The sequence below is a fragment of the Typopeltis vanoorti genome, chromosome 23, assembly GCF_054136105.1.
Source record: "Typopeltis vanoorti isolate ZY-2024b chromosome 23, IOZ_Tvanoo_1.0, whole genome shotgun sequence".
In the NCBI taxonomy this organism is placed as follows: domain Eukaryota; kingdom Metazoa; phylum Arthropoda; class Arachnida; order Uropygi; family Thelyphonidae; genus Typopeltis; species Typopeltis vanoorti.
The window spans coordinates 27,931,574-27,956,070 of NC_143571.1; the positions used below are offsets into that span (position 1 = coordinate 27,931,574).

General features: G+C 35.6%; 1 protein-coding gene across 2 annotated transcripts in view; it reads left to right on the forward strand.

Moving 5' to 3' along the window:
- betaCOP (coatomer subunit beta) overlaps positions 1-24,497 on the forward strand; it is a 304,925-nt gene that overhangs the window by 106,089 nt on the left and 174,339 nt on the right. For both annotated transcript variants that reach the window (XM_090413127.1, XM_090413129.1), the window contains exons 9-10: positions 3,251-3,397; positions 12,916-13,061. In XM_090413127.1, the coding sequence (XP_090269253.1) occupies positions 3,251-3,397; positions 12,916-13,061 (293 nt within the window). The remainder of the gene's footprint in view (positions 1-3,250; positions 3,398-12,915; positions 13,062-24,497) is intronic.

Sequence of the window (24,497 nt, forward strand, 5' to 3'; positions counted from 1 at the left end):
TTGCTAACCACACTCTTGCCCAGTTTCCATGGATGGCCCCTAGTCCAGCCACCACCAGACCTGTTCTGAAAAATATCCTCTGAATTAATCTTATAGAAACCCTTCAGTAATTTGAATGTCTCAATCATATCATCCCTCTTCCACCTATCAACCAATGTCTGCAACCCACAAATCTTCAACCTGTTCTCATAAGGTTCATTCCATAGACTTGCTATTATCTTGGTCACTCACCCCTGGATCCTCTCTACCTCCTCCTCCTCATCAAGAAGAAATTGGGCACAGTAATCAAGATGGGGTATTATCAAGGCTCGATACAGAGGAACAATAACTTGCTTGTCTCTGCTCGTCAAAGTATTCTTCAGTAACCAAGTGATTTGATGAGCTGATTTAGCCACTTTTGCAATGTGCCCCCTAAACGTCAACTATCCACCAACATCCCCATATCCCTGGCTTCGTCAATCTCCTGGAGTACAGTTCCACCAATGTGGTATACTGCTGCTAATCTTTTCACCCCTAAATGCATAACCTTACACTTTGCCACATTAAATTGACATCCATTCTCCTTAGCCCAGTCCCCCAATCTATCCAAATCATCTTGCAAAATTTTGACATCATGTGCATTCACTATTGCTTTGCCCATCTTTGCATCATCAGCAAACAAATGAATAGTTCCTCTCAGATCCTTTCCGATATCATTAATGAACAAATTAAATAGTGGTGGTCCAAGAACAGAACCCTGCAGCACACCACTAGTCACAGGCCATTTTCCAGACTCTACTTCTCAATAAACTACTGTCTGATATCTCTCCATCAACCATCCTCCTATCCATCCCCATATGCTGCAGTTTGTTGATTGGAATTCCATGTGGTATCCTGTCAAAGGCCTTAGCAAGGTCCAGCAGTATGACTGTAAACTCATTATCCTTATCCAGCTCAGCTGTCACTGTGTTATAAAACGTGAGCAAGTTAGTGAGGCATGATCTACCCTTCACAAAACCATGCTGTCCCCCATAGAGTATCCCGTTATCATCTATCCATTCCTGTATTCTTCTCTTGACTACTTTCTCCAAAACGTTGACAACTACTCCTGATATGCTGATTGGTCGATAATTTGCAACAGCAGTTTTGGAACCTCCCTTATGCAGTGGTACTATTTTCCCCTCTTTCCACCCCCCTTGGGACTAATCCAAACCCGAGACTCAAATTAAACGAAATGGTCAAGGGCACTGACAATTCTTTTGCTGCTGATTTGATTATATAGCACATTAGTACTAGTAAAGGACTAAGGATTTTTCTATTTTTATTAATTTTGATATATTTTTTATATTTTTATTTATTTTACATAATTTTGGAACCAAACAGAATTTTCAAGCCACTTGCCTTCTGTAAGCAGGACAGTGGTTTCATCACTGGGTGATGGAATTCGTCTTCCACTTGAAGATGATCACAAACATCCATTTCTACAATCAGATTCAAACTTTCAGTCTGTTTGCTGGAATTTCATATTTTCATTTCTTGAAGGAAAAAAGACACTGAAACACAAATACTTTACATCAGTTGCAATACTATTATTATTATTATTATTATTAAGAGAAACATTGGACTTATCGAGAGAGGCCACCTACTGCATCCATCTATCATATTTGTTTTTGAATTCATCACATTGCTTGCACACACAACATGTGATAGGAATCCATTCCAATCACGCACCACTCTATAAGAGAAAAATCTAGATCTCACCTCTTCCTTAGCTGCATTCAATCCTATCACCCCTCATTCTCCTGTTTGCTAGTGTCTGCAGTCTACAAATTCTCAATCTGTCTTCATAATCAATATTCCACAATCCTGATATCATTTTTAACACTCTTGTTTATATATATAATTTTTGCATTTTTCCATAATAATTTTTCCATTTTTGCACCACTTGCAGTTGTGATATTCCATACTTCATTTCATTTTGCAACAACTTTCTATCCAAACCCTTGGTAACAGGGGTTTGTTCTCTAAGAGTTAAGTCCTTCCATTTTAGTGACCTTACTGAGTAAAAATGTTTAAACTGTTTTAATTGATGTGGTTAGTGTTCTTGGTTCTAGATGGTGCAACTAACTGTAGGCTTCATGTAGTTGCTTTATTACAAGAGCAACCTTGTTAACAACATGCACTTATGTAGCATAGGCACATACATATTGTAACTGGTTCTTAAAGATTTCAAATTTTTGAAGAAAAAACAATTATATAAAAAAGGCTTTTTAATTAACAGTTATAAAATGTATTAGTAAATGCTAAATTCAGCTCAGCTTGGATATGCTAAAAAGTGTTTTCTGCATATAAGCATTAAGCAGTTAACCAGACAAATTTGATGGAATCATAAACAGCTTACAATTGCTTTTTATGTAAATAAGCATTATATGCAAGAAGTAACTTATGTGATAAAATTTTATGGTCTATATTTTGTATAACATTTTATAACTGTTAATTAGTCTTTTTTATTTTATATAGCTGAATTTGGCATTTTCTAATACATTTTATAACTGCTAAAAAAAATAAAATAAAATAAAAAAAACCAAAGCCAAAGTAATAATATAAACCAATTCCTCATTATTGTGATCTTGTTCCTTTAGGAAACCATATTAAGAGACAAGATCACAATAATGAGGAATTGGTTTATATTATTGCTTTGGTTTTTTTATAGGGACTTGAGATTATTATACAAAACTGAGTTATTGTAAACTTAACCTGTACACAAAAAAAAAAAACACATGTTTACAACAAATAGTGCAAATGATTGTTCAAACACCATATTGAACATTTCCAAAACAAAAGAGCTGACACATAATTGTTTGTGTGAAAGACGTACTGTACCGTGAGATGTTAATATTATTTATCTTACTCTTTGATCTGCTTTCTGACTGAAATATGGTACAAATGATGAATCTCATACATTTGCAATTACACTATTAAAAGATCTAATAGTAAATGTTTCATCTCATATTTGACTGACAAAATTCTCTTCATGATCAGAAAGTCATTTACAGATTGACATTGAAATTCAGTTTCATTACAAAGGATGTAATGTTAACATTTGCTGTGACCTTGATATTATAGTACATTCAGACATAATGTAGTCAAAGAAGATGAGAGAGGCAGTTGAGATCTTACAAAATCTGTTACATAATACACAAACACTTTTCCAAAAAAAAAAACACTTCAAGCGCATATTTGTATGTATGTTTTTAAATGTTTATTTCAGATGATTCTTGTCTTAAAGAAAGAAGTGACTAAAACTCACAACGTAGTTGAACATGAAGATACAGGTAAATACCGCCAGCTTTTGGTGCGCACTTTGCATTCCTGTTGCGTTAGATTTCCAGACGTTGCCACTACAATCATTCCTGTTGTAAGTATATTTTTAATTTAATATCACCATAGAGTTAATGTTGGATCTTCATTATGTAATTACAGAAGGGAAATAAGCAGTTAAGGTGTTAGAGAAAATTTCACAGATCTATAGAAATAATAGAATTGATATCTACATACAGTTACACCCTGAGTTATGTAAGTAATGTGTTCCGTAAACCCTCACGTAAGTTGAATTTGTAAATTACATACAATAAAATGTTCGATGGCTACTCATACTGCTGTCTTACATTAGTTTTTTTGCCATTAATCAGATATTTTTCATTTTTGGGGTGATTACAAAAAAAATTCAATTATAAAAAAATTTATTAATTGTGTTATTATTTATTAATTTATTTATTATCTCATGCTGTGGCAGAAAGCAGCTCGGCGTGGCAATGGGAAGTGAGAAAAGGACACCTTGGTGGAACCAAGAAGTCCAAAAAACTGTCTGGGCAGAAAAGGAGTCCTACCTAACATGGCTTAGAGTCAGGTCACCTGAGATGTGTTTGCGGTATGCTGAAGCAGTAAAGACAGCAAAGCAGAATGCTTGGGAATCCTTTGGAGAAAGATTAGACTCATCCTATGCAAATGCAAACAAAGTATTCTGGCAGACCATCTGCCACCTTCAAAAGAGGAAATCGTGCACAGCAAGGGCAATTAAGGCCTGTGATGGTGCACTTTTAACAACCGAGAAGGATATCCTCCACAGATGGAGGGAATACTTTGAGAGCCTTCTTAACCCGAGTGGCCCAGCAGTTGTGGACATCCAAGAGGTGCAGATCGGGGCAATGACTAGTCTCACAGTAGAAGAGGTCCATTTAGCAATAAAATCGCTAAAATCAGTGCAGGCTGCTGGCAATGATGAAATTCGGCCCGAAATGCTAAACGCCTTAAATCGAGACGGTGTTCTCTGGCTGACTCGAGTGTGTCAGGCTGCTTGGATATCTGGGCGAGCACCAAAGCAATGGCAGACAGGCATAATAATACCAGTCTTTAAGAAAGGAGACCAGAAGGATTGCAGTAACTATCGTGGCATCTCTCTGCTCAGCCTGTCTGGGAAAGTGTATGCTAAGTGCTTGGAAAGACGGTGCAGGAGCATAATTGAGTCAAAGTTCCAGGAAGAACAATGTGGCTTTCGTCCTTGTAGAAGCACAACTGACCAAATCTTCACTTTAAGGCAAGTCTTTGAGAAATCTTGGAAATATGCCAAGAATGTCTACGCATGTTTTGTGGACTTGGAGAAGTCATATGACCGGGTTCCTCGGGATAAGCTTTGGCAAGTAGTACAGGAGTATGGAGTGGATGGCGAACTATTAGCTGCCATCAAGTCCCTGTATGAATGCCCAGAGTTTTGTGTCAGGGTAAACAGCACAAAGTCTGAACCTTTCACAGTCTCCGTTGGCCTCCGCCAAGGGTGTGTTCTGTCACCCCCCTCCTTTTCATAATATTTATGGACTGGGATTGATAGGCACAGTCGAGGCAGTGAGTGTGTCAGAATTGGAAGATGTAGCATTGGACATCTGCTTTTTGCAGATGACCTAGTTCTGCTTAGCTCTTCCACAGATGACCTCCAGCAGACCCTGGATAGGTTTGTAGCTGTTTGTGTAGATGCCGGAATGAAGATCAGTGTGGCCAAAACTGAAACATTTGTGGTCTCAAGACAACCATCCCAGTGCACTCTAAATGTAAGTGGAGTCCCAATGAGGCAGGTGAAGAAGTTTAAATACCTTGGGTCCATATTCATGAATGATGGAAAATGGGACATAGAGCTAGATACTCGAATTGGCTTAGCAAGCTCAATATTGCGGGAGCTTGGCTGTTCGGTAGTATTGAAGCGGGAGTTAAGCCAGAAGGCAAAGCTGGCTGTCTTCAATACAGTCTGTCCCCATCCTCACCTATGGTTATGAGAGTTGGGTAATGACCGAAAGAATGCAGACACAAATCCAAGCGGCTGAAATGAGATTCCTTTGAGGGATTGGGGCTGACAGACTCTGTCGAGTCTCGTCAGCCCTGTTTGAAGCTCTGCAATTCGGGAAATCCTCAATACTCAACCACTGCTTCTCCGTGTTGAGAGATCACAGTTACGTTGGTACGGGCACCTGGTCAGAATGCCACAAGAGAGGCTCCCTCAGCAGGCCTCTTTGCCAAGCCAGAGGGTGGGAGGCCACGTGGAAAGCCAAGGACTCACTGGATAGATTATATCCAAAACCTTGGGTGGACACGTTTGGGAATCCCACCAGAATACCTGAGCTTGGTGGCAGAGGATCGTGACCATTGGAAGTTCCTCTTGCAGCTGTTGCCCCCACAACCCAGTTAGGAAAGGTGGGCCTTGAAAATTATGTATGTTATTAATTGTGCAGATTTGTACTTTTCTTGAATCATTTAAACCATCCAGCACTAGCTTTAAATATACTCTCCGCATCCTTGATGCCGGCCTGCTATTTTAAGTCCTTATATAAGGACATAGCCTACTCCTGGATAATCAGTAAACTTAACGGTATCCGCTTCTCTGTCAGATCATCGATCCAGTGAGACAACAATTTCTCCATCTCTGATATCTGGCCTAGCCTCTTCTTGGTAGTAATTGTGCCCTTCAACGCTACCGCACCTTTCGTGCTTTCAACAGTGCCAACTTTATCCGTCACTATTGTATTTACTGTCGAAATAGGTTTATTTATCCTGAGCTATTGTTGATAGAATTTTCCTGCCTTCATACATAGGAATTATTTTCAACTTTTCTTTTAAAGTAATTGCAGGCCTTTGTTTTTTAGATTTATTACCAGCACATTTGGTTTTGCATTTGCATTCCATTTTAAGGGTAAAAAAACAACTAAACTAGCAGTGATAACAAGTGATTTAGCTAACTCTGCGAGGCATCTACTACTGTACTGCAGTAAGGCTGTCAAAAACCTGACACAAAGAACCTGGCACCTGCACAAAGCTGCAAACATGTTCATACGTGCTAGTGTAACTGCGAATTTATGTAAGTTGTGTTTTACGTAACTCGTGGTATAACTGTAGAAAAACCTTAACTCAAATCTGTATGATGAAAGGATAATTTTGTGTCAAACATTCCTTTCATCATAGTGATGTGTAGATGTCATTGGTTTATTGATTTTGTTATCCCACTTCTTATCTGAAGTGGGATAACTTATCCACTTGTGATTGAGTATTATGAGTACACTTTGGCATTTATTACAATTTAGGCATGAAGATAATTTCCAATGCTTTCATTAATTTACTGATGTAGCTGTTATGTAAAATCGTAGTCATAGTCTGCCACCATATAACATTATTGATCTTCCTTTTTCTGTTAAAGTTTGAACCTGATTTGAGTTTTTTTTAATATTTCTCCAAGTGAACATTAAAGAACATTCATTAAAAATTCACAACTGGCTTGTATGGCCTACATGACACGAAAATATTGCAGGCACAGCAATAGTCTTTTTTGATTGTTAATGCTAATTATGAGACATAATTAACTGATTATATACATAAATTACATAATGAAATTCAGAATTTAATATAAATCACTAATATTTTGTGATGAGTATCATCACATCAGAGTGAAACATATCAAACTTCTGAAGTTACATTAAGCAAGAAAGGTGTGAGTAAATGTTAGGAGAACCTCTGTTCAGCCCCTTTCTTGGCAGTCACTTAACGCGATTAATCCATCAATTAATGAACACTAGCGAAATCACATTAAGCAAATACAATAAACAATAGGAATAATTATAATTCATTCATCAGTTTAGAAAAAATTACAGTATAAGCTATATTAGAGGATATAGCTCATTCATCCATTTAGAGAAAAAATTACAGTATAAGCTATATTAGAGGATCAAATCATCGAAGTTAATAAAAATCAATTGCTTAAATTTTATTTAATGTCTAAACATTTGATTGAGCTATGTTTTTACAAAAAACTAAGTAAAGACGTTTGAATCATGCTCAACTTTTTCATCTTGTCATGCAATTCGCGATAGCTGGCGATCGCTTTATTAAGATTTCAGTGAACTTTGAAGCTTTGTTCCATATGTGCTATCACTGCTTGGAATCTCATTGACTGTCTCATACATTGCACTTCTAAAATTTCACCTTTTTTTTTTTTTTTTTTTTTTTTTTTTTTTTTTCTGTGTTGCTGAGTATATTGTCTTATATGTTATATCCTACATGGTCTAATTTTTTTCCTAATTTCTGAGTTAGACCATTATGTTGTCAGGTATATTCAAAGCTGTCAAGTCTTTCAGTATGATTGTTTTTAGAAATGTTTTTTAGTTTAATCGTTAAGTAGAACAACAGGGTTATGGTTGAACTTATATCATCACCTGGGTATGTTTTTGATGTTGGTTATATTATTTTTGTATCTATTATTTATCATTATAAAATCTATTTGATTATTTTATAGAGTTTGTGCAAGTATATAGTCTGCACTTTGTATGTTGAAAGAAAATATTCATCATGCATAGGTTGTTTTGAATGCAGAATTGTATCAATCTCTCACCTTTCATTTCTTTCATCCAATCCAAATTTTCCAACTGGATTTTCTTCCCATTCTCCTACCTTTTGCATTGATTCAAGTCACCCATCACTATGAGTATCTCATTTCATTTAACATATTCTATGGAATTTTTGTAAGTTATAAAAATCTTCTAATTCTTCATCATTGCAAGTTGTTGTAGAGGCGTAAACCTAATGTTAAAAGGCTTTGCACCTAATTTAATAAGTGTCATTCTTTCATTTATGGGCCACAGTTCCATTACATGTGCCCTTCTTAATCATAAATCCCACTCCATATTCATGCTTCTTTTCAACAGAATATACAAATGTAAAGTATCTTTGTTTAGTTTTCCTGAATTAGGCTATGTGGTTTCACTAATTCCCATCACATCAACTTTAAGTCTTTTCATTTCCTGTATAAGATTGTCAAAATTCCCTAATTTATATAATGTTCTCACGTTCCAAATTTCAAGACTTTTTCTTGTTTTCATATGAGGAATATCGGATGCTGAACTTCCTTTCGGATTTAAGTTGACATCATCATGAAGTGCATTTGAAGTGTTAGTTTTACTCAGAGTTTCAGTGTCTTCTTCTACCCTGTAATTATTTACAGCTTGAGATGTTGCAGGGGGTTCTAACTTCCAAAGCATAGCTTGCAAGATATTTGTTTCTCCATGGTCGATTATAGGATAGTAATGTGGTGAGGCCCTGATCTCTTCCACGTCTGCAATAGCCAGCTAATTTGGCTCAAATTGCCAACTGTTGATTTTTATTCAGATTCTTCAACTTTCCAGTTGTTTCACATTGCCGTTGATATATGAATTCTTCTGCCAATGATGAAACAGGTGTCATTGCAGTCCTAACATCTTCACCAGTGCCCCTTTAGTAGGCCATTTTCAAGGTTTCGTAAGCCTTCATGGCTACCATATCAGCCCGAGGCACATGAAGTCCACTACATGCTTCACCTTATAAAGCAATCCTCTACTTTATGCTGCTTTTACCCTTCAAGACATGGACGTCGGGTTGGACTTTGGAGGGCACTAATCTCCGAGAGAAAAATCTAATTCTAATTCCTTTCTTGACACCATTCATTCTCAACTTCCATGGATGCCCTCACGTCCTTTCCCCACCCTCCATAAAATGAAAAATTCCATCTACTGAAATTCTGTATAACCCTTTCAAAAGTTTTTATGTCTCAATCATATTACCCCTCTTTCTCCTGTTTGCTAGTGTCTGCAGCCTACAAATTCTCAGTCTGTCTTTATAATCAGTATTTCACAATCCTGATATCATTTTAGACATTCTACTTTGCTTTGCACTCTCTCTGTACTATATCAGAATCACCATGGAAACCAAACCTACACTCAGTAGTCCAAGTGAGGTTTTATCAAGTCCTTGTCAAGAGGCAAAATGACTTCCTTATCTTTATATCTCAAGGTTCCTTTCAGGATTGCCATTATTCTCTGAGTTGTATTTACAGTTTTTACTATATGACCCTTGAACTTCAATTTCCTGTCTGCTAAAACTCCAAGATCCCTAGCCTCATCAGTTTCTTCAGCATAATCCCACCAATGTAATACGATATTGCGATATTTAATCACACCAAAGTGCATGACCTTACATTTATTAACATTGAAATGACAGCCATTTTCACATGCCTACAATTCCAGCCTATTCAAACTATTCTGCAAGTACTGCATATCAGCAGTACTTGCAGATTACCTGATTACCCTACCTATCTTTCCATCATCAGCAAATGACTGTATGTTACATGTCAAATCCTTCTTAGTATCATTAATATACAGATTGAATAATAATGGACGAAGGACTGATCTTTGAGGCACACCACTGGTTACTTTGAATCTTGCAGATTCACCCCCCCCCCCCCCACACACACATATACGACTTTTTGATATCTATCAGTCAGCCAGGCTCTTATCCATGCCTATAGTTTAGAATCCAATCCCATATTCTTCAATTTATGCGACACTCACTTCTTCTGGAAAAAAGCCTGAACTATGCCATTGTACCATGGTCAGCTAACAAATTAGATTTCATTTATGACACTGAAAGAGATCTAAAATCCTTTACCTCCAATATAGCCAACAAAATATGAATGAAACATCATACATGTTAAACTCCAACAAACAACTAAGTTGCAACCTAACCAAAGCAGAAAAACTGGCCCTTAAATCTTTAAAAAAATAACCATCTCATTTCATCTTTTTTTTTTTATATAATTTGCAGTGTCGAGGGTTTATTAATCATCAAACCTAAAACTGTTCACAGGATAAGGTGGTCAGCCCTACACCCCGGTGTATCCTATGTCCATAGTGTAGAGTTCTCAAGGCCAGTTTGCCTGCTTTGCGGGATGAAAACCCCCTGGATAACCTGGGGGGGGGGAAACCCTACTGTCCACGCCCAAGACCAGCTAACTTGGCTATAGCTGAGGAAGATCCTTCAGCTCCTCGCATCTCCAACAGGAATCGAACCTAGGACGCTCCGCACAGCCACTAAATGCAATGCTCCCATCGTCCTTGATTGGACAGTATACTTAGAAAAAATGAACCAATTGGTATCTGACCACATTACATACCGAATGGCGAACTACAACCCTACAAACTGCATCAAAAAGAAAACAACAGAACTTCAAATAGAGCCTCCATAGCTCAGTCGATATAGATGAAGCCCTTTGGTCAGAAAGACCTGTTTGATTCTTGTCAGTGACTTGAGGAACCTTTCATCAAAAGAGACCAGATAACTGGTCTCTTTTGATGGAAGGTGAGTTAGCCAGTCTCATACGGAGGTAGGATTTTTTTTTTTTTTCCCCCCACCTGGAAATTGGGGTTTTTAAAACTTGGGGGATTCAGCAAAGGAGTGATGAATCGGCTGCATTAATTCATTGTAGTCCCTTCATTTGGAGGGGAACTCAACCCATCCTAAGGGATGGATGGGAAGGATAAGATAGATAGGAATCAAATCAGTGATCATGTGGCCAGAGGAAAAAAACAAAAAATAATACTGCATTACCCACACTCTCAGAATTGGCCTTCCAAAAATACACAAAACAAACACCCCAGTATGACTCTGATAGTTGAAGTAATTGACAGCCCTAATTATCACTTAGCCAAGAAGCTAATGGCCACACTCAAGGAGTTGGTAGGTCATTCCCTCTCGTACATTAAAAAAAATAAATAAATAACTACACATCATAAACAAAACTAGAAACATCACATGCTTAATGACGAAGATTTATTAGTCAGCTTTAACATAACTGTCCTTCTCACTAATGTTCCAATCAATGATACTATTCTCCTACAGAACATATTTCCCCCTAATATCACAGCCCTCTTTGCCCCAGGTATTTTGCATGGCAAAATAATTTTTACCTACAAAAAAGAAGGTACGGACATGGGATCACCACTTTCCCACCCAGTAGCTAACTTTTACATGAAAGACTTTGATTCTGCCAGTCTAAACAACTTCCTTTTCTACACAAACTTCTCATGCGTCTTCCCTCAGACTGCCTCTCCTTCACAGTCTACCACAAACCTACACACACAGGCTAATACATACAAAAATTCATACCACCATCTAACACATCAGCACCCTCAAACACAGAGACCTAAGGATTTGCTCCAATAAACAGATTCTGAACCAAGAATTTGAAATTATTAGCCAAACCTTTGTAAAAAATCTCTATAATATAAAAAAAAAAAAGTTAAAAAAAGATTACAAGAATGCCATACCTTACATTAGGGGCATTTCTGAAAAAATGGAACACTACTTAAATTTATTTAGCTCTTCGTAAGATCCTCTTCCATACCTTGCCCACCCAGGGATTTACAAAATTCAGTGTGCCTGTAACCTACCCCACTTAAGGTAAACAGGATGCACCATCCCAATTAGAAAAGATGAACACAAACACCACATTAAATACCTCTACTATGGTAAAACAGGCCTGTCAGACCACACACTCCAAACATCTCACAGAATTGACTGGAAAGGCCCCAAGTCCTACACTGCACCAAAAACCTGGTTTGAAAGAAAATTAAAGGAAGCCTGTCAAATGCTGAAACATCGTCCAAATCTGAACAAGAGTGATGGATTAATTATTCCAAGAATTTGGAGGGCCCATCTTCAACCACTATAGCATCCAGAACAACCCCAAACAGAAGAAAATCTTAATACAAGAGGACTTTAGAAATTGTTTGATGTAGTTCTATTTTTTTTCTTTCATTTTATTTATTTTATTTTATTTATTTATTTTTATTTCATTTTATTATAATTTTTTTTCCACCAGAGGTCAGGCTAGGGTAAATGATTAAGAAACATTTAGATTCATCTTACTTTTGTGTAGTATATTGTCATGTAGCTTATATCCTGTACAGATGTATGTTTTCATGATGTTGACCTCAATACAGAGGTTAAATGTTATTTTCTTAATGTTAAGTAAAGTAATTTTTGTAACGTGTGTTGGGTCTCCATAAATTATTCACTATGCATGATATATTCTGTCATGACCTCTTTTGCAAACCCATGCTGTTGCTTGCAAAGTATATCTTGTTTGTCTGCCCATTTCTATATGCGAGTTCTTTAAAAACTTTACATCTCCAGAGATAACGATAGATTGAGTCATATCAGTCTTTGCACTACCTTTGTGCAGTGTAATTATGGTATAACTATTTGATATTCTGATCATTATATCAGTTTCAGATATAATGATCAGAATTCACTTTAATTCTATATCAGTTCATTCGATACGACTTCCAGTGCGGGATGTGAGTAACCTTTATAAGAGTATTTTCACCTGAACGTGAAAATATGGAGTTAACAAGGCATTTTCCTTCTAGGAACACTGGTTCATCCCTTACAATTGGCATACTGACTAGAAAAAACACTTGTAGTTAACAGATATAATATACTATCTTCTTTGCCTTCATCCATAAAACAGTTAAGTATCTTTGTTTAATTGAACCATTTAGAAAGTGTTATTATGATTATTTTCTTTAGTTGTTGGAATTCCTTTCGGATACAAATGAGCAAGCTGCAGTAGATGTCTTAACATTCATAAGAGAAGCAATGCAGCGATTTGAACAGTTGCGACCTCTAATTATTGCCAAGCTTCTTGAAGTTTTTTCAACCATCAAATCGTCTAAGTAAGTGTTAAATGCTTTTTTGTTTAAATCTTATGAAATTGATCCATAACAAAGTAAACACTTCATGCTGTAAATAGAAAAATATTTCTACATGTTTTATATTTTCTGATATCTATGAGTACATTGTTCAGAATAAGTGATACTGTAATATCTGTTAAATAGATAATTGCACCTGAAAATACTAATATTCTTATCTTACATTGATATGCAACTCAAACTGACACTTACTATTGTTTATGGAACTCTGAGTGAGGTCTTGTCTGCTGCTCATTGTTTCATAGCTGTCACAGATAAGGCCCAAATAGCATCATGCCTATAGTTTACATATATAGCTAACCATCTAAATCTGATTCAAAACACAGACTTGCGTACTAACATTGTCTGGTGGTCAGGGAAATTTTGTAGGGCCTTAAAATGGTATTTTGAAGCAATATGCAAAGAAAAATGACACAGTAGTTTTTCTTTTTTCACTGCCTTTTTTGCTAGAACATCAGTGAACATAATTAATTGCTAAGAACTGATGAAGCTCATCTTTATTAGATTAGACAACATATACTGTTATATTAATTAAAAAAAACTTTAATTAATAGTTCCTATATTTCGGTAATGTTACATTACCATCTTCAGGGAACATAAAATTAATGATGTGTGCACGCAGGCGCTAATACTGAACAAATATGGCTGAAGACAACAACTGAAGTCAGTCCTAGAGTTCTAAAAGGTGCCACCTAGTGGGCTAAATTGGGTAGTAGTCTTGGCTGTTTGGCTGATGTTCTAGGAATGCAAGCTTCCCATATTTGGGGTAGTCTCATGCATCCAAATTTGTTGAGGTTTGGGGAGTTTTTTAGAGCTGAGGCTGATTCCAGGAATAATCTTTCATATATATATATATATATATATATATATATACACATACATACATACTTGCGGTGCAGTAAGGTAGCTTTCTTCCAGCATATTTTGTGGCAGGTGTCCAAAGCATGGTCAGCAAGTCCTGAGTTGGCTGTATTGGTGGAAACGGATATAATCCTTATGTTCAGATATCCTGTTATTAGCTGTCTTGCCTGTTTGGCCATAGTAAGACAGTTTGCAACTACAAGGGACCTGGTATACTCCTGGTAGGTTTAGGGGAAGTGTCTGGTCCTTGTGAGAGCGGATAAGAGATGCCAATTTTTTATATGGTTTATAACAAGTTGTCAAGTCATATTTTTTTAGGATTTTTGTTAGCTTTTCAGAAGTACTCCGAATATAAGGAATGGTGATAGATTTAGAGTAGTCCCTGTTATTGGGGGGGGGGGGGGTTTGAGGTTAATTGGTTTTAATATTTTTTGGATTTTATGGGGGTTGTAGCCATTGGCTACAAAGGTGTTAAGAATATGGTTAAGTTCAGTGGTAAGGGCATTGTTATCTGAACTGATTAATTTTACCTTGTTATATAGGGTTTTTATAATCCCATATTATTGGGGGGGGGTGATTGCTGGTGAATGTATCTACCTATATGTGTAGGTTTTCTGTAAACAGAGAAAGCCAGGGATCCATTAGGCTGGCGTGTAATCAGTGTGGCTAGGAAAGGGAGATTGTTATTGTTTTCTTTTTCCAAGATAAACCGGATCCTCGGGTGTTGATTGTTTAAGTTTGATAAGAAGTTGTGGAGTGTGTCCAAGCTATGCGACCAAATAGCGAACACATCATCTACATAGCATAGCCAAACAGTAGGTTTAAGTGGAGCCGAGTTTAAGGCTTTTTCTTCAAAGGTCTTCATAAAGAAGTTGGAGAGAGTGGAGAACCCATAGCTGTCCCCTCTATTTGCTTGTAGAATTTTCCCTGCCAAACAAAATAGCCTGAGTTCATGGTAAACTGAAATAGGGCTGAGATATCAGGAGGAAATTTGGCTTGAATGAGGTCCAAAGTATCTTTGAGTTGACATTGGTGAATAAGGAGGAGACATCAAAACTGACCATTATGTCAGTGTGTTGGTGTAAGAGGTTTTTCTATACTGGCTTTAGAGTGGTGTTAGATTGTGATAGAGTGGAAATTTATGTATTCTTATCTTATCACAGTCTAACATGCTTTTCCAAACAAAAGAATGAGATAAATACAATAAATTGCTTCTAAGTGTAGAATAAGTATTATGTATATAGAAATCAAGTGGGTTCTGTTATGAAAAGATTAAATAAGTATGTATATTGTGCCATTCACGAATGTGGTTAATTTAATATTGAAAGTGTAAAACATTAGCAGAGCATTATAAAACATGTATAAAAGAGTTATGGAATGTAAGCACGAATTCAACAGTTGGGGGGGGGGGAGTCAAGTCCAAAGGTTACGCGGAGGAGCGGCTCGCACGTCAGCGTACGTGCAATAAGCAGGGCAGAGAATGGACGCCGTGACGTAATAGCAAGTGTGAGTCGGCCGGACATCGAAAGGGGCAAGAATCGCCGAGAAGGAAAGAGAAAATATAAGGGTCATGTGACCCTGTAACAAGGCTTTTTTTTCCCTGGATTTCCTGTGTGTTCGTCCCTTGTGGTGGCGGAGGGTGACGATGCCTTGATGTCGGACGACTCCCGATAGGCAGCTACGGTCTTGGCGGCCGTATTCGCCACGAAAAGAAACAAGTCTGGCTGTCCACAGAAGGCCAGTTTCCTGTGAACCTATGAAGCACTAAAGAACCAAAAAGGGAAGATAAGTAGACTTTGTTTGTGTTGCTCTGATTAGGAATGAAAGATTTGTGTCATGTTAATATGTTATAGGAAAAGGAACATTAATGATATAGGATAAGATTGTATTGCTATCAGTTTAGAGGGATATTGAATTTAATCTTACTATCTGTCGTTGTGTTTAAGTTCGCTTTTATATTGAATGAAGTTAAGGATATGTTAGAGTAAAGAATTGGCATAATATAAAGAGATTGTGAAAAATGTGAATGTTATCTTGCGTAGTCTGACAGAGCTACGGAGTTTTAGATTGATTGTGATAATAGTACATGAGTAATGCATTAGCGAAGGTTAATATAATTCTTACTTTAGGAAGCTACTGTATAATATTTATAAGTGTAATAGTAGTGTTTGAATTTTATATACCTTGTCTGAAACTCCCTTAAGATGGGATTCAATTTAGTGTTATTATGTGTATCAAATTTTGAGTATAATAAACCTTGCTTTTGATTCTAACAAAGACTTTCTGTGATTTCTGGAATCTGATGCACCGCTTATAAAATATTAATGCGAACCTATGCGGGATATTTGAAAAGGGTATATTTTGGCCACGTCTGCAGAGGTGATAGGTATCATTAAGTACTGTCCAGAGATTACCTCTTGGTTGTTAATGTTTAATAATCTAATAGCACAACGTGGCGCAGTGAAACAAATAAATTTCTTGGCGTTGTACGAGAGGTAAATCTTAGACACTCTGATACTGCCTCTATCTCGAGGAAATTCCATTGTCCCTCAGAGGTACCACGTGCTGCCTGATAGTGTATTACGGAGATAAAGCAACAAAGGTTTAAAATAAGTGTGAATAAGAAGAAGCGACACAACATAAATAGCGGTAGGATGTTGGTAGAATAAGGTTAAGATAGAAAAGGGTTTAGGTTAGAAAAGATTAAATAAAAAATACAACCATTGTACAATAAAAAAAAAAACAAAAAAAAAAACAAGAAATGGTTACAACAGTGGTTAAAGTTGCAGGTTTTAGTTTGTTAGTTACTTTCACAGGCCAAGAAGTAACCTTCTTAAGGAGCCTATGGAGTGTTCTGATTTGGGAGCTGGTGGGATCATATTCTATAGGGAGGTAAGTAGACTGATCTAATAGTAAAGAGGAAAGCATATTTGTGTAGTCAGTTTTATTTAGAACTACAGTGGCATTTCCCTTATCTGCATTAGTAATTATTATTTTACTCTTATTTTTTATTTCCTGAAGAGCTTTGAATTCTTCTTTAGATAGGTTGCTTTTTTGGAGGTTTAGCTTGGGTAAGAACACTGGCTACATCTAGTCTGTAGCCATTCTATGCCACAACTTCGCCATGGCATAGTGAGAGTGCACTGAAAAAAATCCCTTCTGAAGAAATAATGATTCAGGTAGAACGTGGTAACCATTCTGCCTGAATTTCAAGAATTTAGTGTTTTGTTTGACTTCATACCATATCAGCATTGTTGATTCTGTTGTCTATTTCCATATTTAACTTACCATCTTCACTAAAAAATCATGCCTAAGTAGCTGAGTTTTACTTGTGTTCTATGGTTCTCCATTCACAATTCAGTTGATATTTTCACTGCTTCTGCCTATGGAGCCAAATGGGATAATTACCATTTGAGCGGGTGGCACAAGTTCTGAACTTGATGTCCTCACAAGTTAGATTTTGAATTTCTTTTTACATCTGTTGCAGTTTTCAGCAGTGTAAACTGAGTGCAAAGCTGTAATTGTGTCGAACTACTAACGATGGGCTTACTTTTTGTTTGTACTATTTTGACACCAGTTGTTGAACCAAAGCATGAATAATGGTTGAGGATTTTGAATTAATTTTGATTTGTTACTCCAGCTAGGATTTTTTTTTTCTTTAATTTCAATCAGAGCAGGTGTTTGGGTAGGAATGAAGAAAGAGTAATCAGACCATGGGAAGAAAAATCAGAGATACTATATAGGAGGGGTGGCCAGAGTTTTTGCAGCAAGAACCATAGTTACCTACCAGAAATTGTTAAGAGCCACATCCCAAAGGTCTATGTCAGTCATATACGTACACATATAAATACAATATCATTTATAAGGAATAAGGAAAATAAAGTTTTTGAAACATTATATTTATTATTACATTTTTTTTTTTTTTACATGTATTTATATTTTTTTATTTATTTACTCCTTACTAGTAGGTTTATGGATTTCTAAGTTAGCAGCTAATTTTTGATAATTTGGTTTGTAATTAGTAATTGAACTTCTTATTAATTCTTTCAAATGTTGGTTTGTTAATTGAGAGCGATACTTGGATTTTACAAATTTCATCGTTGAGTACAGTGATTCAACATCATACGTCGATCCAAAAATTGATAATAAACGACATGCTGCATTTTTTAAATGGCTGTACTTTGTGGTAGGTACACATTTCCAAAATTCATTGATTGAATTTACTGATTTATGTAACATTTTAAGACCTTCGTCTTCTTGCATTTTTATTAACTCCATTTCTCCTGATGCCGTTCCAGGAAGTAAGCTTTTTAAAAGCGGGAAACCGTTGTTAATTACATCAATTTCAAATCGATTTAATAGAAATGCAATAGATGGTTTTAATTCTTGTAAGTCTACAAATCGTCCAACAGGTTGTTTAATTTTGCTTGATAGTTACTGATGGTTGTAGGAAGAATATCACATCCTGAAGTCGCTTTTTTCAAACATGGAAAGTGATTGAATGTCTTTTCACTTATATTTTTTTGAAAGAGTTGTAATTTTTTTTAAAACTAAAAATGCTCTGACTCAATTCTGAAAAATCTTGTCCTTGCCTTGCAGCGACACATTGAAATTTTGTAAATGTTCCATTATATTGGTAAAAAACATCATAAGTTCTGGATCCATTCATTCTTTTTTAATTGCGGATATGATTGCTTTTTTATATCTAGGAATTCGATAATAGGTTCCACTAAAGCTACAGATTTGTTCAATACATCGTACGTAGATAACCATCTCATTATGCAGTACAACAATAAATCATTTATTTGTTCATTCAAATCAAGTTCGTCAATAAAATTTCGAAACTGACGGTGGTTTTTTGCATTGGTCTGAATGAAATTTATGATTTTTATGACTGGTGTAAACACATGTTAAAAATTAAAGTGTCTTGCAACAAGATGTTCTCGATACAAAATACAATGAATTGGAATGAAATCGGGAATGCTTTCATCTTTTTTTAAAAGTCCAATTAATCCTACATTCTTATCCACCATTGCTGCTGCACCATCAGTAGCCACACTCACTAATTTACTTTTTGGAACATTTTTAAGGGCAACATCAAAAGCTTCCTTAATATCAACGCCACGAGTACTATCTTTTAATGCTATTAAATCTAATAATTCTTCTCGTGTCACTCCATCCTCCCTCAAGAATGAAACAAATAAAAACTGCTAATTGTGGTTGGTCTGTAATGTCAGTTGATTTGTCAAGTGCCAAACTAAATGTCACACAATCTTTTATATCGTTTACTAATTTTGATAATAAATCCATGTTTATTTCTGAAATTCGACATTCATTTGTATTTTGTGAGGTAGGAATGTCGGTAATTAACTTTAAAAGTTTTGAATTATTAGGGTCCAGTGACTCAATTGTATCAAGAATGTTTTGCTTAATAAATCCCCCTTCAGTATAAGGCCGTTTTGCACGTGCGATGTTCCATGATATTTTAAAACTAGCCTCTATTGCAGTTTTAGATTCTTCAGTAAATTAACTGAAGATTTCAACGATTTAAGCTTTTTAATTCGTATTTCAGATTTTTCTGGATATTGAGATGAAAACTCGCGATGCAATTTTTCATAATGACGTTTTAAATTCCCTACTTTGAAATTGCTCACTGTTGAACTACAGATGAGGCAAAAAGCTTTACCATTTTTCTCAATAAAAGCATAGTCTTCTTCCCATTCTTCCTTAAAATTTCTGTGTTCGTCAATATACATCTGGAGGAAAATTTGAATATAATAATAGTGAGCACACTTGCTTGATTTCACTCATAGAATGGTTTATTTTTGTGAAAGGATGGATCTGCTGCATATGTTTTCAGAGATTTAGAACAGAGGAGAAGAATAGATGCCAATTCTGATTAATGAAAATTATTTCGGATATATCTGAAAATGCTACAGATATATCCTTGAAATTATTTTCAAATTCATACACCCTGTTAGTTATTAATTAGTATTATTAACATCTTATGTTCAGTCAAATTTTAGGGAACTCTTAAGTAGTACCATCTTACTTAGATTCATGATTAGTGTAAAATTGAATAGTTGTCAAATAGAAAAAGAATGGATGACTGATGAAATTATGGAGTTAATTAAAAAAACTTAAAGAAAAAGGTTAAGTAAATATAAGAAATAAAAAACAAAACAAAAAATACTCAGAAATATGGTGGACAAAAATGTTTGATAGCAAATGAAGACTTAAGACATTTGCCACAAAGTTGCAAAATACAGTAAAGAGAATATATTAGACATATTGAGACATGAGAAGACTTAAAAACAATCATTGAGAATGAAATAGATGATGGCTCTTCAGTTTTTATTGAAGAAGTATGAAAAGCTGAAAATTTGCAGAAAAATAAAATGTGAAGTGCAAGATTTAATTATGAATAAAATTTAACATTTCATTCATAGAAATAAGAAAAAAAATGTTCCATTTTCTTTCTTTCTTACTCTTGTACTGTGCTTTTCTTCCTAATCTTTGCTCTACTTTTCCTGAGTCTTTTTTACTATCCTATCTTTCAGAACCCATCACTGAGATCCAACCCCTTACTGTTGATTTTGCATGTGGTGTGTCCCTTGGACATTCAAAAAAAAAAAAAAAAAGGGATGCTGGTAGTCTCACACTACTTTGACCTTTGCTCAAGAAAGTTGGGTGGTCCTGGATGGTCCAGCCAGGATCAGTTTGTTTAGTGGGCTGGAATGTAAGGATTAGTGATGTCACAGGAGTCTTCTGCCCATTATCCATGGATAGGGCAGATATAGCATCTAGAGATAGCCCTATCATTCCACTGCTGATTGCAGCCATTACTTCTTTTGAATTGAGCATCCATGTATGACTCTGTGGTGGGTGGAGAGTACTGCACTGAATCAAACTCCCATTGAGAATGAGTAATTTTTCATCTTCCAGTTTATCAGAGAGCCCTCAACAAGAGCAAACTATGTTAAGAAACCATTGAAAAAACATCAACTGAAAACAAAGCAAAAAAACATCAGAGGCTGCAATAAATGTACCATCCTTTTTAATACTACACTTAAATGATGAATGTTTACTTGGCAAAATCTCACCCTTCTTCATCAAGAAGAGTTTGGAAGGGTTGAATTCCTAAAATTGGAAAATCTTTGTTCAGGAGACATTCTTATAGAAATAACAAAGGGGATACATTCAGAATATCTGTTTCACACAACATCCATCAAGGGTGGAATAACCATTCACAGTTATCCCCCTCAAAACTTTGTATTATTCTCAAGGAGTAATAACAGAGTGGAACCTCCTCAATAAATACATCATCAGTGCAACTTCTACCCTAAATCCAGCCTGTCCCTCTAATAACAAACTATCGCAATAATGGCAAGTCTTTTATTTAACATTTTATCATATAATTCATATGCTGCATTTAATAAGCTAATACCTCTGTAATTTTCACATAAACTTCTATTTCCCTTCTTAAAAACTGATTATTTTAGCCTTTTTCCATTCTTGGGGTATATTGCAGGTAATCCAACAACTATTTAACAGATTGAGAAATCTTATTTTAAAAAAGATATCACTGTACTTAATGAATTCTGAGGTAATTCCTTCTTGCTGCTTTTCTATTTTTTTATTGTCGATAAAGCTTTTTCCAATTCCATCATCTCCAATAGTTCTGTTCCTGTATTGCTTACATTTTTATTTCCTATTTCTTTGTTACTAAGGGGTGAATTGTACAATAATTGTTTGTAATGTTATATCTATTCTTCTTTTGAGATTCCTGAAATTTCTTCTACATCTTTTTTCTGATTTATGCTAATGTTCCATTAATTTATAAGCAATGTTTCATGGCCATGTAGATAATTTTCACTGTTACTAATAAATCTATCCCAAAAATCTTGGTTAGCTTTTCTTGCAATGTTTTTTTGCAATATTTCTATAAGCTTCTAGTGATTCTGGGGGTTGTTTCTTATAGCTTGTAGTACACCACAAAAATAACATCTGGTAAAATCTTATGCAAAGAAGGTAACTGTAAAGAAAGTCTCAACAGGGACAGTGACTGACATGTCAATCCTATCTTCTCACAACTACATCTTTGAATGGCATGAGTTGCTCACTATCTACATAGAGTGAATCAAAGAGAAAAATAGATATGGACTCACTCCTGAGGACATGCCGATAATAGTCCCAATACACGAAAATCCACTCATTAAATAATAATAGTAATAATAGAATGTTTGCCACAGAGGATCAAAGACATGCCTCATTAATAGGAACATGGATACTGTTCCTCTACGAAGATAAAACAATTAATATACCTAGTGCCCAAGAGGGAGTCCAGTTTTTGATGTCTTGGATATTTTTCCTGATGAAGAAGAAATACACTAGTCATCCACAGTTCTCCAAAAAGAAAAAAAATCCAGGGCTAATGAAATCAAAATCTCTCAACATAAGAAGCCAGATGATACCACCAAAAAAGAAATAATGAAAACATTTCTACAATGAAATTATGCAGATTCTTTCAAAACATTGCCAACATCAAGGTTCTCTTCTAGAAGTATAAACCAAACTGCTTTTGCCTGCAGGAAACATACTCGAGTCCCTGTAACGATCCCATATTATGAGTTGTCATTCATAAGGACAGACCTGTCCATGAAGCAGTCACCTTCCTTCTTGGCAATCATACTCCCTTAAACCAAATCTACTTAATACTAACATAGATGCAGTTGCCATCTGACTCATTTGGATCTCTCATAACAGTATGCTGCATCTATCATTCTGCAGGATGACCTTGATGAAGTCATATTGCAGTTATTCCCGTTTAGCGGGGAATTTAAGCAAACACAACACTGTGAGATAGTGCCTGAACTAGTATCAGAGAAAGAGTTTTGGAACATATAGTTTTCGAATTGTTCATAAGCTTCCATAATGCAATTGAAAGAAATAATAGTATAGTTTTCTCTTTGATGAGAAGAGAAATCTTTATTTGACTTTTTCAATTTAAAATGAGTTGGCTGATCTCGTGGAGAGTGCAAGGTTTTTCTTCCTGGAAACTTGCACAATTTACAAGAACACCATGATGGACACGAGTTAAAGAAGCAGTTCTGGAAAAGAAGAAAGCATCCTAAAAGTTCCTAGCAAATAAGTTGGCAGATACTCTAAAACAATACAGAGAAAAATGTAAGCGAGCTGAGCTAAGTGTAAAAGTAGCTAAACAAAAGTCATAGGAAGACATTGGTAACAATATGAAAAAATGTTCTGGAGAATATTGAAGAAGCTTAGAAATGGAGTATAAAAGAAATGATCAAAGATGTTTACAGGTGATATGAAAATTGAAGATTCAACGATGACTTCTAAGGCCGGAACAGGCCATGCTAGGCCTAAATCCTTGATGTGCATGATGATGATGATGAAAATTGAAGATAGAATATCCTGAATGTCTGGAGTAATTACTTTGAAAGACTGCTAAACAAACCAAGCACTGACAGAACTGTACTAGAAAATTTTCAAAAGGAATTCAAAGAGGAGTACTTATCAATATTTGAGATAGAAAAAATGACAGAAAAAACGTTTTACATTGCTATATTGCATAATAATTCAGAGGGCCTGGACAGAAGGTCGAATTCCCAATGATTGGAGTGGAGCTTTCATAGTTCCCAATTATAAAAAGGAATAAAGCTGAATACAAGAATTACTAAGGAATTTCTCTAAGATTTATGCAAGCATACTTAAAAAGAGGTTGAGAAAGATTGTGGAAGAGAAACTTAGTGAAGAATAAGCTGAGTTCAGACCAAATAGCGGTTGTCAAGATCAGATTTTCACTTTAAGACAAATAACTGAGAAATTGTGGGAATGTGACAAGGATCTGTTAAGTTTTGTAGATCTGGAAAAGGTATAAGACAAGATGCCCAGAGAAAAGCTTTTCAAAACACTACAGTTATTTGGGGTGAATGGAACATTATACAGAGCAATATATAGTCTATATTTAAGTTATCAGTTAGAATTAATGGAAATACAGGAAGATGGTTTCCTGTAAAATTGGGTAAGCCAAGGATGTAGATTATCTTTACTCTTATTCATCATCTATATAGATCACATTATGAAAGAAAGTGGCATTAGGCCTGATATTAGAATTGGAGATGTAAAACTTAGCTCTTTGCTTTATGCAGATGATGTACTCCTAAACACAGTTAGTGCAAGTCTAGGATTCACTAACTAAATTGAATAACAGCAATAACAAATTTGGCATGAAAATCCACAATAAAGACCAAAACTATGAAAATAAGCAGGATTTCTATACAAGATTTCTATGTATAGAAAACTCAGTTGCATTTTGAATGGAGATCCTATAGAACAAGTAAAATATTTTAGCTATTTGGGCATAGTTTTTTGTGAAGATGGTAGGTTAAATCTAGAAATAGACAACAGAATAAGCAAATATGGTGGGTAGCCAGCTGAATAAATTTATATGGAATAAGAGAGAAATTAGCCAAAACACCAAACTAGCGATATACACGACATTGTTCAAACCAT